This window comes from Triticum urartu, chromosome 2A (genome assembly GCF_056163025.1).
Source record: "Triticum urartu cultivar PI428250 chromosome 2A, HENAU_Tu73, whole genome shotgun sequence".
In the NCBI taxonomy this organism is placed as follows: Eukaryota; Viridiplantae; Streptophyta; class Magnoliopsida; order Poales; family Poaceae; genus Triticum; species Triticum urartu.
Window position 1 is genome coordinate 70,947,368 of NC_141874.1, and position 17,506 is coordinate 70,964,873.

The following is a 17,506-nucleotide window of genomic DNA, read 5'->3' on the forward strand; positions in this document are numbered from 1 at the left end:
CCTGGTGCACAACTTTGTCATCAACACCCTGGGCCACCTTTGTTGGGAGGTTCACGTATGATGAAAACTACATACGCGGTTTCAAAGCTTGACACACCTCCCTCACATGCACGGTTGGTGGCCTTTCATTACTAAGTGACACGTCCATGTGACTAAACCAAAAATCTCCCAATCAGTTTTCTGTTTACGTCTCGTCGAAAGAGTTGTTCCGATCTCGCTGAAAATGGGTGTGTCCAACGAGGAAATATAACAAGCTTCCCAGTGACGGAGCTAGGGGGTTCCCATCCCCACCACCAGGTTTGAGAAAATTCTATGCATACCCATGAAATTTCCATATAAAATGGTTAAAAAATATATTTAACTCCATCCACTTTATTGATTCTTTGGCTCCATCCATGGAGGTTGCCAAGTGCAATCAGATATTTACCTGAACTACAATATTCTTGGCTCACAAGAGGGTTGTTCTAAAGAATTGTTTGCTGGCTTATGCAAGGACCGGTTACCTACCACAATTTCGACGAGACATGGATAGGCTAAACATTACGATTAAGAGGGCGATCCGAAACTAGGTCTTGGAATTTGGGGGAGAAGAACGGGGTGGTGGATGCTGCTGAGTCAGTAGCCTTTCGTCCGCAACTCCTGCCATGATGCCAGCAAAGGAAATTGCTTCTGCTTCTCTCAGAGAGAAAATTAGGACCAATTCGCGGCTTTCATGTTGTTTGTACAGGATATTAATCTCCTGTTAATGTTGTCGCGCATGATGAACAATGAGATGTTGGAAATTGGGACCAATGCACATATATTCATGCTGTTTGGATAAAAGCATAGCCTAATGATATCTTCCGTAGTTCCGTATCAATACTGTGAATTTGGTGTGAATTTGGTACGTCAATTTGACAGCAGCAGACATCATACTCAAATTCCTGGAGGGTAAGCGTTATCGAAACATGCTATCAGGATCTTGAGAATGGGAGAGAATTCAGAGGCCAGCACTGGCAACCGCAGACCATCACGGAAAGGTCTCAAAATCAGACAGGAGAAAACTAGTGAAAAGCAGCATCATTTCACACAGCAGTTCAGTACTTGCCTTTGGATCCATAGTTGAGGCTGCAAAATATAAGGATTCTTCAAATTGAACCATCAATACTCAATCAAGCCCAACATAAGATAGGTGATAACTGGAGGTACTCAGATCGAGTATCAAAATTCAACAAGCTCATGTTCCACATAGCAAAGGAGCAAAGCCATCGCTGGACGGCGGCTCAAACAGTGGGAGAAGGGTCGCAGGGGCAGGGTTTTTGGGTGTGGTCGGCCGAGCCAGGGCAGGCGGAGTCAAGGGCAGCCAGCCGGTCATGCCTGCTCTGAGTCGAGGTGTTTGGAGTCCAACATTACTGGCATCCAGATTGTAGGATTTCAGAAGGCCGGACCAGTGACAGAGAAATTAGAGGTATAGCAAAAATAAGCAAGTGGCAACTGTACACATAAATCCTTACTAGTGGAGTAGGTTCGAAATCAGATTGAAGAAAACTTTAGGAGTGAAAAGCACCACTGCTTCGCACCGCAGTTCGGTGGAAACAGGAACAAATCTCCATAAAAATCGTCTATAGGTTCAGACATATGGATACACAGCAGACAAAATATAAGGATTCTTCGAATTAAACCATCCATGTTCAACAGGGCACAACATAAGATAGGTGGATAACTAGGAGGTACTCAGATCAAGTATCAAAAACTCAACAAGCACTACAATATAACAATGCACTCTAATCCTCCTCCTCGCCCTCGTTCTCAGCGATGTTGAAGTACCGGAGCTCGTACACGTTGCGCTCCTTGTTGGCTGCGATCACACGGAGCCAGTCCCGCACATTGTGCTTCTTCAAGTACTTCTTGGTCAAGTACTTGAGGTACCTGAGAAGACCGAAGAATGATGCAATTAGGCTAAATGGGAACAACCGATGCTAATAGCATGTAAATTGTTGTACAGCCAGAACAAAATAGCCGATCATCTATCTTTCTTGCAAATGTTGGATAATGAATAGTATAACTGGCCTGAATGTTCAGTGTTTAGGCAAGGTAAAAATAAGTTCCAACGCCAAGGCAATGATAAGTTACAACATTCAGACAAATCAAGTTATCACGTTTAAGGTTCCAATGGTGTTATCCACAAATACCCAAGCTGCACAAACAAAATAAAGTGCAAACAATACACTTACAAGGGTCACGATATATACTGTTGCATTCAAGTTTTGTATACTATCGACAATCAAAATATTCAGCTAATTGAGCTAAGAGACATTTGCTTTTAGGAAAAGCAAGAACGCTCTGTACAAAGGTGAAAGCCAGAACGCTCTGTCATGATACAGATAGTTCTTCCTGCAGCTACAGACAACTCGGCCATGTATCTCATAGGGTGCAGAACAATATACAGCAACAATCGAAACAATAGACACAAAGGCCAATCGCAACTACGTCACCGCAAAATGAACCAATCCAAGCTCATGCTTAGTTCTCAGATCTACCACGCACAGGCAAAGGGACGATGGGGCGTGGAAGGGCGCGCAGGGTATACCTCTTGGAGAAGGCGCCGTCGGAGGTGACGGTGACCTTGCTCTTGTCGCGGGTGACGGTGACGGAGTCGCCGAGGTTGCCGGCCTTGCCGCCGGCGACCTTGATGCGCTCCTGGAGGAACTTCTCCAGCGACGCGATCTCCATGATCTTGTCCTCCACGGGCTTGGTGCAGTCGATCACGAAGGAGACGGACCCCTTCTTCTTTCCCTTGGCGGCCGCCGCCGCCGCCGCCGCGCCGCGAGCCATCTCACCTTCTCTTCCTCCTCGGCCGGTGCTCGCTCGGGTTGGGTGGGGGGTTCGTGTGGCGGCGCGCAGGCGGCTAGGGTTAGAAGAAGGGCAAGCGAGAGAGGGGTCGCGCGCTATATATAGGCCTTGTGGGCTGCCATTCTCATGGGGCAAGTGACTGGGCTGGCTCGTTGGGTCTCCGCGAGATTGGAATTACGGGGATAGAGAGGTTGGGCTTAGGTTGGATCTTTGAAGGTACCTAAGGCCCATATAGCAATTGAGCATTCAATGTGAGGAGGTGCTTTGGGGAGCAACTAATTAAGGGGTGCCTTTTACAAAATAATAATAATAAGGGGTGCCTTTTGAATGACTCCGTGGAGGTCACTTTTTTTTTGGATAAAAGCCAACATGGCAGTTTATATTTCATGTGTAAACATGATACATCGTTTGTCAAAACATCAACCAGAAACCCCGGAGGCTCCGATTTCCAAACAATAGTTCGAGAGACCTCTGAGTTCCTAGCTAACAAATCTGCCACCATATTGGCCTCTCTAGGACAATGAGAAAAAACTATAGATATAAAATTACGAGCTAGAAAAGAGCATTCTTCGTAGATTGCCGCTGCCGGGCCAAGAGAATTCCCGCAGTTTTGCATGATGTCGATAACTTCCATGCAGTCCCCTTCCCCGTGGAGGACACCCTTGGGATTTTAGTTCTTTTACTTTCCTGCACGCTTTTTTTGGCTTTTCGATTTTTACTTGATTTTTTCTAAGTTTTGGCAGGTTCTTTTTATTTTTCAAAAAACATTGCTTATTTGCGAGAAGAGCACAGGCTATGCTTTCGCGGGAAACTCAAATGTGCTTCCTAAAAAGGGAAAAGCAGAGTTGTGCTTCTAAAAAATAGAAAAGTATAGTTGTGCTTTCAGGTTCTTGGTTTTTGATTATTTTCTGTTTTTGTCTTTTTACCTTTTTGGAATTTTTTGCCTTTTCTAGGTTATTCTATTCCCAAATTTTGCGAAAAAAAGTTCGTTCGAACCTATTAATATGATATCTAGTTTCAAATATCTCAATACAAAAATCCAACGGTCAAAATGGTTTGTGATTTAAATGCATGGTTTTAGCGATAAAATGTTTCGGTAAACAAAATATATGAAAAAAGGGAAAACTCTAAGATTGCAACAAGTGGCGTACAAGAAGTGCACTATTGTCAGCAACAGCGAAGGTGGGAATGACCTTTGCAAGGGGTAACACGTAATTAGTTATTTTGACAAATACACCACGACCAATCCTACCATTCCCCGCATAGTAACGCCGGAATACCACACAAACACACACCCTCCAAGGGTACTGCTGCTACATGAACTGACCCATTTGACATTTCTCTTGTGTGTTTTCCATCGGAACAGGTTTCCTTCGTTGTTTCTTTCTATGATTTTCTTCGGATTCCTTTTGGTCTATTATGTTATTAATTTTTATGTATTCATTTTAAAATTTTATGAATATTTGAACATTTTGAAAATACACGAGCATTTTTTAAATTGAGTATATATTGAAAATTCAGAAAAAAATTGAATTCACAAGCATTTCTTAAGATTCATAGAAAATGAAAAATTCATAAATTATTTTTATTCATGGAATTTTCCAATTCACGATTTAAAAAAATCATGAATATGTTTGTAATTGGGAAAATTTCTAAAATTCATGTATATGTTTTGAATTCACATATATTTTTAAAATTTGAAAAGATTTTTCTTGATGCACGAACAATTTTTAAATTTTGTCAAGTTTTTTTGAGTTTGCAAACTTTTTTCAATTCATGAATTGTTTTTTAATTTGTGAACACTATTTCAATCAGCAAATATTGTTGAAATTAGGGACACTGTTGGAACTCATTTGTAAACATTTTCTCAATTTATTATTTTCCTAATTTGTGAACCTTTTAAAATTCGGTAATATTTCTAAATTTTGTGAACATTATTGATTTCATTAATAATTTTTTAGTTTGCGGACTCGCTAGAATTTTTCAATTCATGAACATTTTTTTTCAATTTTGCAACAATTTAAGTTTCATAGAGTATTTTTAGAATTAGAAATCATAATAGAAAACTGGCCGGAAATAATACCAGATAAAATGTTTAAAATAAATGATCTGAAAAACAAACAAAAACTAATTAGCTTACTTATATATGGGTCGGTCCCGGGGTGGGCACTTTTGCGCCGAAAACAGAATACCGAACTGAACCAAACTAAATTAACCGGGATTAAGAGTTTATTCTGTTTTTATTATTTATTAGTTGAAAACCAAATTAACCATATACACGGAACCCTCTCGGACCTACTTGTTACGAGCTAGCCCAAGGAGACTAAAATATAAGGGCATGTACAATGGTGCTATTTTAGGAGTGCTATGTAGGATAAATGGTGAGGTGGAGGAGAGAGAACTCATAAGAAAAGGCTTGTCTTTTCTTATTTAAGATAAGACAAGAGATGATCTCTTAGCACAATTTGTCTCACCATATTTTAAGGAATAACTAGTTATTGAAGATAAGGCTAAGATATAACCCATTGTAAATATATTTTTTTGTCATCTCTAAATTACATGCAAGATTTAAAATAAGACTGTCCTATCAACCATTGTACATGCCCTAAGTTAGCCGAAAGGCTGAAGCCCAGCCAATCATGCTCCTGATTATTCGCACTTGAAAGTGTCAAGGCGTACACACCCTAGCCGAAAGCCCAACCTAGTGCTGTTTTCTTTTCTGTTTCAGAATGACTAATTCACATCTAGATGATATTTAAGGATGTCACATCTAAGTGTTTGTACCGTCCGATCTGTCTCTGCTTTATTATTCGTGCACGAGGAGATTTGGGCCGGCCTTTGATTTTTGTTTGTTTATTGGGCTTGCTTTAGAATCTGAACAGTCTAACCTGATCTGGAGTCCCGTCCTCACTCTCCTCACCTCTTTTCCCCTCCTCATCCCTTGTTCTGCCACCACTGTATTCCTTCTGACTCGAATCCAAGGGAGAGACGACCTGATCTGGTGGGCTTGTGGCGACAGAGATGGCAGGGGAATCCAGCGGAGTGAGTGTTCATCCCCTCTTTCTTTTCCTCGCCTTTTTTTCCTGTTTTCCCATGCCATCTAGGGGTGTTTGTTTGTTTTGAGGGATGAACATCAAGAACCTGGGGGGGGAGTGTTTATATGAGTGGCATACATGAGGTGCTTGCTGTTTTTTCGTGATATATTAGATTCGTTTGCATCACACATTTTTTAGAGAGAAAATGAAATGATTTTAAGTGTGGAATGTCTGAATACATGTCTATATATGCAGCTGATGAATAGTAACTAGCAATCCAACCCGGTTATGTTCATGCCCATGGCTGTAGATTTGTTTTTCTGTGTGAATCTGATTGTAGCAGCGAGCACCCCAAGTTTTGTAACTTGAGTCTGTACATCTAGGGACTTCCAGTTTATGTGTGTGTGTGTGAATCTGAATGTAGCAGCGAGCACCCCAGTTTTGTAATCTGAATGTAGCAGCTAGCACCCCATTTTGTAATCTTGAGTTTGTAGCACATACTACATATAGACAACAGACAGAGTTGCCTGCCATTTTTGTCTGAAATTTAAGAGGCATAATGCGAGTGGATAAACATTTTCAGTGGCATACATTGCAATCCTTCTTTTTTCAGACGGGAATGTCTGAATTTTTGTGTGTGTCTGTTTGTAGGGAGCATGTGTAGTCTTCTTCTGAATACTTCAAACTTCTCAGACTAAGCGAGGTCTTTTTGATTTCTTAAAAGTTGTGGCATATGGCACAACTCCAGAAATTGAAAGTATAGTAGTAGTAGGCCCGAATGTATAGCTTTTGTTTTTCATATTTTTTCATATTTTCTCTTAAAATCTTTTCTTGTTTGAAGATATGTGATTTCAAAATCTAACAAGAGTATTTTCTGATCTATGAGCACTAGAGAAAATTTATGTGATAAGGTAAGTGAAACAAATGGTAACTAGGTGGATAAACTCATCTGGTGCTGAACCTTTTTTGAAATGAACTCTATTTCAGTTATATCATAGCAACCTGAACTTTCAGTATAGTCTACTCCAGATTCAACTTATTTTATAAGTTTTTTTAGTCTATAAGAGTTTTAGATGTCCACTCCTTCCGAGCAGGATGAGAAGTGTACAATGGAGGTGGTCTTAAGTACCTCTGAACACACCTCCTAGTTTGTTTTTGTACGCCCCCTAGTTCGTTTGTGTGTGTTTGTCGGGGTCCCCAGTCCAAACCGACCATCGACTCGCAAATAGGGGGGTGTGTTTTCTCAGGGCCCCCAGTTGCAAGCTGACCATCGACTCACAACTAGGAGGTGAGTGTGTTTGTCGGTGCCCCTAGTTGCATGTTGACCATCGACTCGCAACTAGTGTCGGTGCCCTCAATTGCATGTCAACCAACGACTCGCAACTAAGGTTTGCGCGTGTTTTGTCGAGGGTCCGATCCCCAGTTGCATGCCGACCATCGACTCGCAACTAGGGGTGTGTGTGTTTGTCGGGGCACCCAGTTGCAAGCCGACCATCAAGTCACAACTAGGGGTGTGTGTTTGTCAAGGGTTCCCAGTTGCAAGCCGACCATCGACTCGCCACTAGGAGTGTGTGTGTTTGTCGAGAGTCCCCAGTTGCATGTCGATCATTGACTCACAACTAAGGTGCGTGTGCGTGTGCGTGTGTGTGTGTGTGTCGAGAGTCCCCAGTTGCAAGCCGAGCATCGACTCGTGACTAGGGGGAGTGTGTTTTTATTTGTTGAGGCTCCCCGGTTGTAAGACGACCAGCAACTCGCAACTAGGGGCATGTGTGTTTTTCCAGGGGCCCGGTTGCAAGCCGATCATCGACTCGCAACTAAGGGTGTGTCTGTGTTTGTCGAGAGTCCCTAGTTGCATGTCGATCATCGACTCACAACTAGGAGTGTGTGTGTTTGTCGAGGGTCCCCAGTTACATCTAGACAATCAACTCGCAACTAGGGGTGTGTGTGTGTATGTGTGTTTATCGTGATCCCCAGTTGCATACCGACCATCGACTCGCAACTAGGGGTGTGTATGTTTTCTTGGGGCCCCACTTGCAAGCCGACCATCGACTCGCAACTAACGGTGTGAGTTTGTGTGTTGATGGTCCCCAGTTGCATGTCAACCATCAACTCACAATTAGGAGTGTGTGTTTTGTTGAGGGTCCCCAGTTGCATGTCGACCAGTGACTCGCAACTAGGGGTGTGTGTGTTTTTCCGGGGGCCCCGATTGCAAGCCGACCATCGACTCACAACTAGGGTGTGTTTGTTTTTGTTTGTCGAGGGTCCCCAATTGCAAGCCGACCATCGACACGCAAGTAGGGGGGTGTGTGTTTTGTCGAGGGCCCCACTTGTAGACCACCGACTTGCAACTAAGGGTGTGTGTGTGTTTGTCGAGAGTGTTGGAAATATGCCCTAGAGGCAATAATAAAAGGATTATTATTATATTTCCTTGTTCATGATAATTGTCTTTTATTCATGCTATAATTGTGTTATCCAGAAATCGTAATACATGTGTGAATACTTAGACACCAACATGTCCCTAGTAAGCCTCTAGTTGACTAGCTCGTTGATCAATAGATAGTCATGGTTTCCTGACTATGGACATTGGATGTCATTGATAACGAGATCACATCATTAGGAGAATGATGTGATGGACAAGACCCAATCCTAAACATAGCACAAGATCGTATAGTTCGTTTGCTAGAGTTTTCCAATGTCAAGTATCTTTTCCTTAGACCATGAGATCGTGTAACTCCCGGATACCGTAGGAGTGCTTTGGGTGTGCCAAACGTTACAACGTAACTGGGTGACTATAAAGGTATACTACGGGTATCTTCGAAAGTGTCTGTTGGGTTGACACGGATCAAGACTGGGATTTGTCACTCCGTGTGACGGAGAGGTATCACTGGGCCCACTCGGTAATGCATCATCATAATGAGCTCAAAGTGACCAAGTGTCTGGTCACGGGATCATGCATTACGGTACGAGTAAAGTGACTTGCCGGTAACGAGATTGAACGAGGTATTGGGATACCGAGGATCGAATCTCGGGCAAGTAACATACCGATTGACGAAGGGAATTGTATACGGGGTTGCTTGAATCCTCGACATCGTGGTTCATCCGATGAGATCATCCAGGAGCATGTGGGAGCCAACATGGGTATCCAGATCCTGCTGTTGGTTATTGGCCGGAGAGTCGTCTCGGTCATGTCTACGTGTCTCCCGAACCCGTAGGGTCTACACACTTAAGGTTCGGTGACGCTAGGGTTGTAGGGATATGTATATGCAGTAACCCGTATGTTGTTCGGAGTCCCGGATGAGATCCTGGACGTCACGAGGAGTTCCGAAATGGTCTGGAGGTAAAGAATTATATATAGGAAGTGCTATTTCGGCCGTCGGGACAAGTTTCGGGGTCACCGGTATTGTACCGGGACCACCGGAAGGGTCCCGGGGGTCCACCGGGTGGGGCCACCTGCCCCGGGGGGCCACATGGGCTGTAGGGGGTGCGCCTTGGCCTATATGGGCCAAGGGCACCAGCCCCAAGAGGCCCATGCGCCTAGGGTTCAAGGAAGGGAAGAGTCCCAAAGGGGGAAGGCACCTCCTAGGTGCCTTGGGGAGGAGGGATTCCTCCCTTGGCCGCACCCCCCTAGGAGATTGGATCTCCTAGGGCCGGCGCCCCCCCCTTGGACTCCCTATATATAGTGGGGAAAGGAGGGCCTCTACACCACGCCTTTGGTGCCTTCCTCTCCCTCTCCAACACCTCCTCCTCCTCCATAGAGCTTGGCGAAGCCCTGCCGGAGTACTGCAGCTCCATCACCACCACGCCGTCGTGCTGCTGCTGGAGCCATCTTCCTCAACCTCTCCTTCCCCCTTGCTGGATCAAGAAGAAGGAAACGTTACGCTGACCGTACGTGTGTTGAACGCGGAGGTGCCGTCCGTTCGGCGCTAGGATTTTCGGTGATTTGGATCACGTCGAGTATGCCTTCCTCATCCCCGTTTTTTTGAACGCTTCCGCGCGTGATCTACAAAGGTATGTAGATGCAATCCGATCACTCGTTGCTAGATGAACTCCTAGATGGATCTTGGTGAAACCGTAGGAAATTTTTTGTTTTCTGCAACGTTCCCCAACAGTGGCATCATGAGCTAGGTCCATGCGTAGTTCTTTATGCACGAGTAGAACACAATTTGTTGTGGGCGTTGATGTTATCAACTTTCTTACCGCTACTAGTCTTATCTTGCTTCAACGGTATTGTGGGATGAAGCAGCCCGGACCAACCTTACACGTACGCTTACGTGAGACCGGTTCCACCAACTAACATGCACTAGTTGCATAAGGTGGCTGGCGGGTGTCTGTCTCTCCCACTTTAGTTGGAGCGGATTCGATGAAAAGGGTCCTTATGAAGGGTAAATAGAAGTTGACAAATCACGTTGTGGCTTTCACGTAGGTAAGAAAACGTTCTTGCTAGAACCCTATTTCAGCCATGTAAAACTTGCAACAACAATTAGAGGACGTCTAACTTGTTTTTGCAGCAAGTGCTTTGTGATATGATATGGCCAAAGTTGTGATGAATGATGAATGATCTATATGCGATGTATGAGATGTTCATGCTATTGTAATAGGAATCACGACTTGCATGTCGATGAGTATGACAACCGGCAGGAGCCATAGGAGTTATCTTTATTTTTTGTATGACATGCGTGTCATTGAGAAACGCCATGTAAATTACTTTACTTTATTGCTAAACGCGTTAGCCATAGTAGTAGAAGTAATAGTTGACGAGCAACTTCATGGAGACACAATGATGGAGATCATGATGATGGAGATCATGGTGTCATGTCGGTGACAAGATGATCATGGAGCCCCAAGATGGAGATCAAAGGAGCTATGTGATATTGGCCATATCATGTCACTATTATTATTTGATTGCATGTGATGTTTATCATGTTTTTGCATCTTGTTTGCTTAGAACGACGGTAGTAAATAAGATGATCCCTCATAATAATTTCAAGAAAGTGTTCCCCCTAACTATGCACCGTTGCGACAGTTCGTTGTTTCGAAGCACCACGTGATGATCGGGTGTGATAGATTCCAACGTTCACATACAACGGGTGTAAGACAGATTTACACATGCAAACACTTAGGTTGACTTGACGAGCCTAGCATGTACAGACATGGCCTCGGAACACAGAACACCGAAAGGTCGAGCATGAGTCGTATAGAAGATACGATCAACATGAAGATGTTCACCGACGTTGGCTAGTCCGTCTCACGTGATGATCGGACACGACCTAGTTAACTCGGATCATGTTATACTTAGATTACAGGAGAGATGTTTATCTAAGTGGGAGTTCATTGAATAATTTGATTAGATGAACTTAATTATCATGAACTTAGTCTAAAATTTTACAATATGTCTTGTAGATCAAATGGCCAACGTAGTCCTCAACTTCAACGCGTTCCTAAAGAAAACCAAGCTGAAAGACGATGGCAGCAACTACACGGACTGGGTCCGGAACCTGAGGATCATCCTCATAGCTACCAAGAAAGATTATGTCCTACAAGCACCGCTAGGTGACGCACCTGTTCTCCCTGCAGAACAAGACGTTATAAACGCTTGGCAGGCACGTACCGATGACTACTCCCTCATTCAGTGCGGCATGCTTTACAGCTTAGAGCCGGGGCTCCAAAAACATTTTGAGAGACACGGAGCATATGAGATGTTCGAAGAGCTGAAAATGGTTTTCCAAGCTCATGCCCGGGTCGAGAGATATCAAGTCTCCGACAAGTTCTTCAGCTGTAAGATGGAGGAAAACAGTTCTGTCAGTGAGCACATACTCACTATGTCTGGGTTGCATAACCGCTTGACTCAGCTGGGAGTTAATCTCCCGGATGACGCGGTCATTGACAAAATCCTTCAGTCGCTTCCACCGAGCTACAAGAGCTTTGTGATGAACTTCAATATGCAGGGGATGGAAAAGACCATTCCTGAAGTATTTGCAATGCTGAAATCAGCAGAGGTAGAAGTCAAAAAGGAACATCAAGTGTTGATGGTGAATAAAACCACTAAGTTCAAGAAAGGCAAGGGTAAGAAAACCTTCAAGAAAGACGGCAAGGGAGTTGCCGCGCCCGGCAAGCAAGCTGCCGGGAAGAAGCCAAAGAATGGACCCAAGCCCGAGACTGAGTGCTTTTATTGCAAGGAAAGTGGTCACTGGAAGCGGAACTGCCCCAAATACTTAGCGGACAAGAAGGCCGGCAAAACAAAAGGTATATGTGATATACATGTAATTGATGTGTACCTTACCAGTACTCATAGTAGCTCCTGGGTATTTGATACCAGTACAGTTGCTCACATTTGTAACTCAAAGCAGGAGCTGCGGAATAAGCGGAGACTGGCGAAGGACGAGGTGACGATGCGCGTCGGGAATGGTTCCAAGGTCGATGTGATCGCCGTCGGCACGCTACCTCTACATTTACCTACGGGATTAGTTTTGAACCTCAATAATTGTTATTTAGTGCCAAGTTTGAGCATGAACATTGTATCAGGATCTCGTTTAATTGGAGATGGCTACTCATTTAAATCCGAGAATAATGGTTGTTCTATTTATATGAGAGATATGTTTTATGGTCATGCTCCGATGGTGAATGGTTTATTCTTAATGAATCTCGAGCGTAACGTTACACATATTCATAGTGCGAATACCAAAAGATGTAAGATTGATAATGATAGTCCCACATACTTGTGGCACTGCCGCCTTGGTCACATAGGTGTCAAACGCATGAAGAAGCTCCATACTGATGGACTTTTAGAGTCTCTTGATTACGAATCATTTGACACGTGCGAACCATGCTTCATGGGTAAAATGAACAAGACTCCGTTCTCAGGAACAATGGAGCGAGCAACCAACTTATTGGAAATCATACATACTGATGTGTGCGGTCCAATGAGTGTTGAGGCTCGCGGTGGCTATCGTTATGTTCTCACCCTCACTGATGACTTGAGTAGATATGGGTATGTCTACTTAATGAAACACAAGTCTGAGACCTTTGAAAAGTTCAAGGAATTTCAGAGTGAGGTTGAGAATCAACGTGACAGGAAAATCAAGTTCCTGCGATCAGATCGTGGAGGAGAATACTTGAGTCACGAGTTTGGCACACACTTAAGAAAATGTGGAATAGTTTCACAGCTCACGCCGCCTGGAACACCTCAGCGTAATGGTGTGTCCGAACGTCGTAATCGCACTCTATTAGATATGATGCGATCTATGATGTCTCTTACCGATTTACCGCTATCTTTTTGGGGGTATGCTTTAGAGACTGCCGCATTCACTTTAAATAGGGCTCCGTCGAAATCCGTTGAGACGACACCCTATGAATTATGGTTTGGGAAGAAACCTAAGCTGTCGTTTCTAAAAGTTTGTGGATGCGATGCTTATGTTAAGAAACTTCAACCTGAAAAGCTCGAACCCAAATCGGAAAAATGCGTCTTCATAGGATACCCTAAAGAAACTATTGGGTATACCTTCTACCTCAGATCCGAAGGCAAGATCTTTGTTGCCAAGAATGAGTCCTTTCTAGAGAAAGAGTTTCTCTCGAAAGAAGTAAGTGGGAGGAAAGTAGAACTTGATGAAGTATTACCTCTTGAACCGGAAAATGGCGCAACTCAAGAAAATGTTCCTGAGGTGCCTGCACCGACTAGAGAGGAAGTTAATGATGATGATCAAGATACTTCTGATCAAGCTCCTACTGAAATTCGAAGGTCCACAAGGACACGTTCCGCACCAGAGTGGTACGGCAACCCTGTCTTGGAAATCATGTTGTTAGACAACGGTGAACCTTCCGCACCAGAGTGGTACGGCAACCCTGTCTTGGAAATCATGTTGTTAGACAACGGTGAACCTTCAAACTATAAAGAAGCAATGGCGGGCCCGGATTCCGACAAATGGCAAGAAGCCATGAAATCCGAGATAGGATCCATGTATGTAAACGAAGTATGGACTTTGACTGACTTGCCCGTTGAGCGGCGAGCCATAGAAAATAAATGGATCTTTAAGAAGAAGACAGACGTGGATGGTAATGTGACCATCTATAAAGCTCGGCTTGTCGCTAAGGGTTATCGACAAGTTCAAGGGGTTGACTACGATGAGACTTTCTCACCGGTAGCGAAGCTGAAGTCCGTCCGAATCATGTTAGCGATTGCCGCATTCTATGATTATGAAATATGGCAAATGGACGTCAAAACGGCATTCCTTAATGGTTTCCTTAAGGAAGAATTGTATATGATGCAGCCGGAAGGTTTTGTCGATCCTAAGAATGCTGACAAGGTGTGCAAGCTCCAACGCTCGATTTATGGGCTGGTGCAAGCATCTCGGAGTTGGAACATTCACTTTGATGAGATGATCAAAGCGTTTGGGTTTACGCAGACTTATGGAGAAGTCTGTGTTTACAAGAAAGTGAGTGGGAGCTCTGTAGCATTTCTCATATTATATGTAGATGACATACTTTTGATGGGAAATGATATAGAACTCAGCATAAAGGCCTACTTGAATAAGAGTTTTTCAATGAAGGACCTTGGAGAAGCTGCTTATATATTAGGCATCAAGATCTACAGAGATAGATCAAGATGCCTCATAGGTCTTTCACAAAGCACATACCTTGATAAGATATTGAAGAAGTTCAATATGGATCGGTCTCAGAAGGGGTTCTTGCCTGTGTTGCAAGGTGTGAAATTGAGCTCAGCTCAATGTCCGACCACGACAGAAGATATAAAAGAGATGAGTGTCATCCCCTATGCCTCAGCCATAGGTTCTATTATGTATGCCATGCTGTGTACCAGACCTGATGTAAACCTTGCCGTGAGTTTGGTAGGAAGGTACCAAAGTAATCCCGGCAAGGAACACTGGACAGCGGTCAAGAATATCCTGAAGTACCTGAAAAGGACTAAGGAAATATTTGTCGTTTATGAAGGTGACGAAGAGCTCGTCGTAAAGGGTTACGTCGACGCTAGCTTCGACACAGATCTGGATGACTCTAAGTCACAAACCGGATACGTGTATATTTTGAATGGTGGGGCAGTAAGCTGGTGCAGTTGCAAGCAGAGCGTCGTGGCGGGATCTACATGTGAAGCGGAGTACATGGCAGCCTCGGAGGCGGCACATGAATCAATTTGGGTGAAGGAGTTCATCACCGACCTAGGAGTCATACCCAATGCGTCGAGGCCAATCAAGCTCTTCTGTGACAACACTGGAGCTATTGCTCTTGCCAAGGAGCCCAGATTTCACAAGAAGACAAGGCACATCAAGCGTCGCTTCAACTCCATTCGTGAAAATGTTCAAGATGGAGACATAGATATTTGTAAAGTACACACGAACCTGAATGTAGCAGATCCGTTGACTAAACCTCTCCCTAGAGCAAAACATGATCAACACCAGAATTCCATGGGTGTTCGATTCATCACAATGTAACTAGATTATTGACTCTAGTGCAAGTGGGAGACTGTTGGAAATATGCCCTAGAGGCAATAATAAAAGGATTATTATTATATTTCCTTGTTCATGATAATTGTCTTTTATTCATGCTATAATTGTGTTATCCGGAAATCGTAATACATGTGTGAATACTTAGACACCAACATGTCCCTAGTAAGCCTCTAGTTGACTAGCTCGTTGATCAACAGATAGTCATGGTTTCCTGACTATGGACATTGGATGTCATTGATAACGAGATCACATCATTAGGAGAATGATGTGATGGACAAGACCCAATCCTAAACATAGCACAAGATCGTATAGTTCGTTTGCTAGAGTTTTCCAATGTCAAGTATCTTTTCCTTAGACCATGAGATCGTGTAACTCCCGGATACCGTAGGAGTGCTTTGGGTGTGCCAAACGTCACAACGTAACTGGGTGGCTATAAAGGTATACTACGGGTATCTCCGAAAGTGTCTGTTGGGTTGACACGGATCAAGACTGGGATTTGTCACTCCGTGTGACGAAGAGGTATCACTGGGCCCACTCGGTAATGCATCATCATAATGAGCTCAAAGTGACCAAGTGTCTGGTCACGGGATCATGCATTACGGTACGAGTAAAGTGACTTGCCGGTAACGAGATTGAACGAGGTATTGGGATACCGACGATCGAATCTCGGGCAAGTAACGTACCGATTGACGAAGGGAATTGTATACGGGGTTGCTTGAATCCTCGACATCGTGGTTCATCCGATGAGATCATCCAGGAGCATGTGGGAGCCAACATGGGTATCCAGATCCTGCTGTTGGTTATTGGCCGGAGAGTCGTCTCGGTCATGTCTACGTGTCTCCCGAACCCGTAGGGTCTACACACTTAAGGTTCGGTGACGCTAGGGTTGTAGGGATATGTATATGCAGTAACCCGTATGTTGTTCGGAGTCCCGGATGAGATCCCGGACGTCACGAGGAGTTCCGAAATGGTCTGGAGGTAAAGAATTATATATAGGAAGTGCTATTTCGGCCGTCGGGACAAGTTTCGGGGTCACCGGTATTGTACCGGGACCACCGGAAGGGTCCCGGGGGTCCACCGGGTGGGGCCACCTGCCCCGGGGGGCCACATGGGCTGTAGGGGGTGCGCCTTGGCCTATATGGGCCAAGGGCACCAGCCCCAAGAGGCCCATGCGCCTAGGGTTCAAGGAAGGGAAGAGTCCCAAAGGGGGAAGGCACCTCCTAGGTGCCTTGGGGAGGAGGGATTCCTCCCTTGGCCGCACCCCCCTAGGAGATTGGATCTCCTAGGGCCGGCGCCCCCCCCCTTGGACTCCCTATATATAGTGGGGAAAGGAGGGCCTCTACACCACGCCTTTGGTGCCTTCCTCTCCCTCTCCAACACCTCCTCCTCCTCCATAGAGCTTGGCGAAGCCCTGCCGGAGTACTGCAGCTCCATCACCACCACGCCGTCGTGCTGCTGCTGGAGCCATCTTCCTCAACCTCTCCTTCCCCCTTGATGGATCAAGAAGAAGGAAACGTTACGCTGACCGTACGTGTGTTGAACGCGGAGGTGCCGTCCGTTCGGCGCTAGGATTTTCGGTGATTTGGATCACGTCGAGTATGCCTTCCTCATCCCCGTTTTTTTGAACGCTTCCGCGCGTGATCTACAAAGGTATGTAGATGCAATCCGATCACTCGTTGCTAGATGAACTCCTAGATGGATCTTGGTGAAACCGTAGGAAATTTTTTGTTTTCTGCAACGTTCCCCAACAGAGAGTCCCCAGTTGCATGTCAACCATCGACTCGCAACTGGGTGTGTGTGTGTTTTTGTTTGTCGAGTTTCCCCAATTGCAAGCCGACCATCGACACGCAACTAGGGTGTGTGTGTGTTTTGTCAGGGACCCCACTTGTAAGCCGGCCACCGACTCGCAACTAAGGGTGTGTGTATGTGTTTGTCGAGAGTCCCTGGTTGCATGTCAACCATCGACTCACAACTAGGGGTGTGTGTTTTGTTGAGGGTCCCCAGTTGCACGTCGACCAGTAACTCGCAACTAGGGGCGAGTGTTTTTTCGGGGCCTTTGGTTGCAAGCCAACCATCGATTCACAACTAAGTGTGTGTGTGTGTGTGTGTTTGTCGAGAGTCCCCAGTTGCAAGTCGAGCATCGAATCACGACTAGGGGGTGTTTGTTTTTGTTTGTCAAGGGTC

The 17,506-nt window shown here is 44.8% G+C and overlaps 1 protein-coding gene across 1 annotated transcript; it reads right to left on the minus strand.

Annotated features, from left to right (window-relative positions):
* Positions 1-1,635: 1,635 nt before the first annotated feature.
* On the minus strand, positions 1,636-2,906 carry LOC125535686 (large ribosomal subunit protein eL22z). Its single transcript, XM_048698751.2, has 2 exons — positions 2,570-2,906; positions 1,636-1,908 (listed from the first exon to the last, which is right to left on the minus strand). The coding sequence occupies exons 1-2, from the start codon at positions 2,812-2,814 to the stop codon at positions 1,764-1,766; spliced, it is 390 nt and encodes a 129-aa protein (XP_048554708.1). The 5' UTR covers positions 2,815-2,906; the 3' UTR covers positions 1,636-1,763.
* Between the last annotated feature and the right edge of the window lie 14,600 nt (positions 2,907-17,506).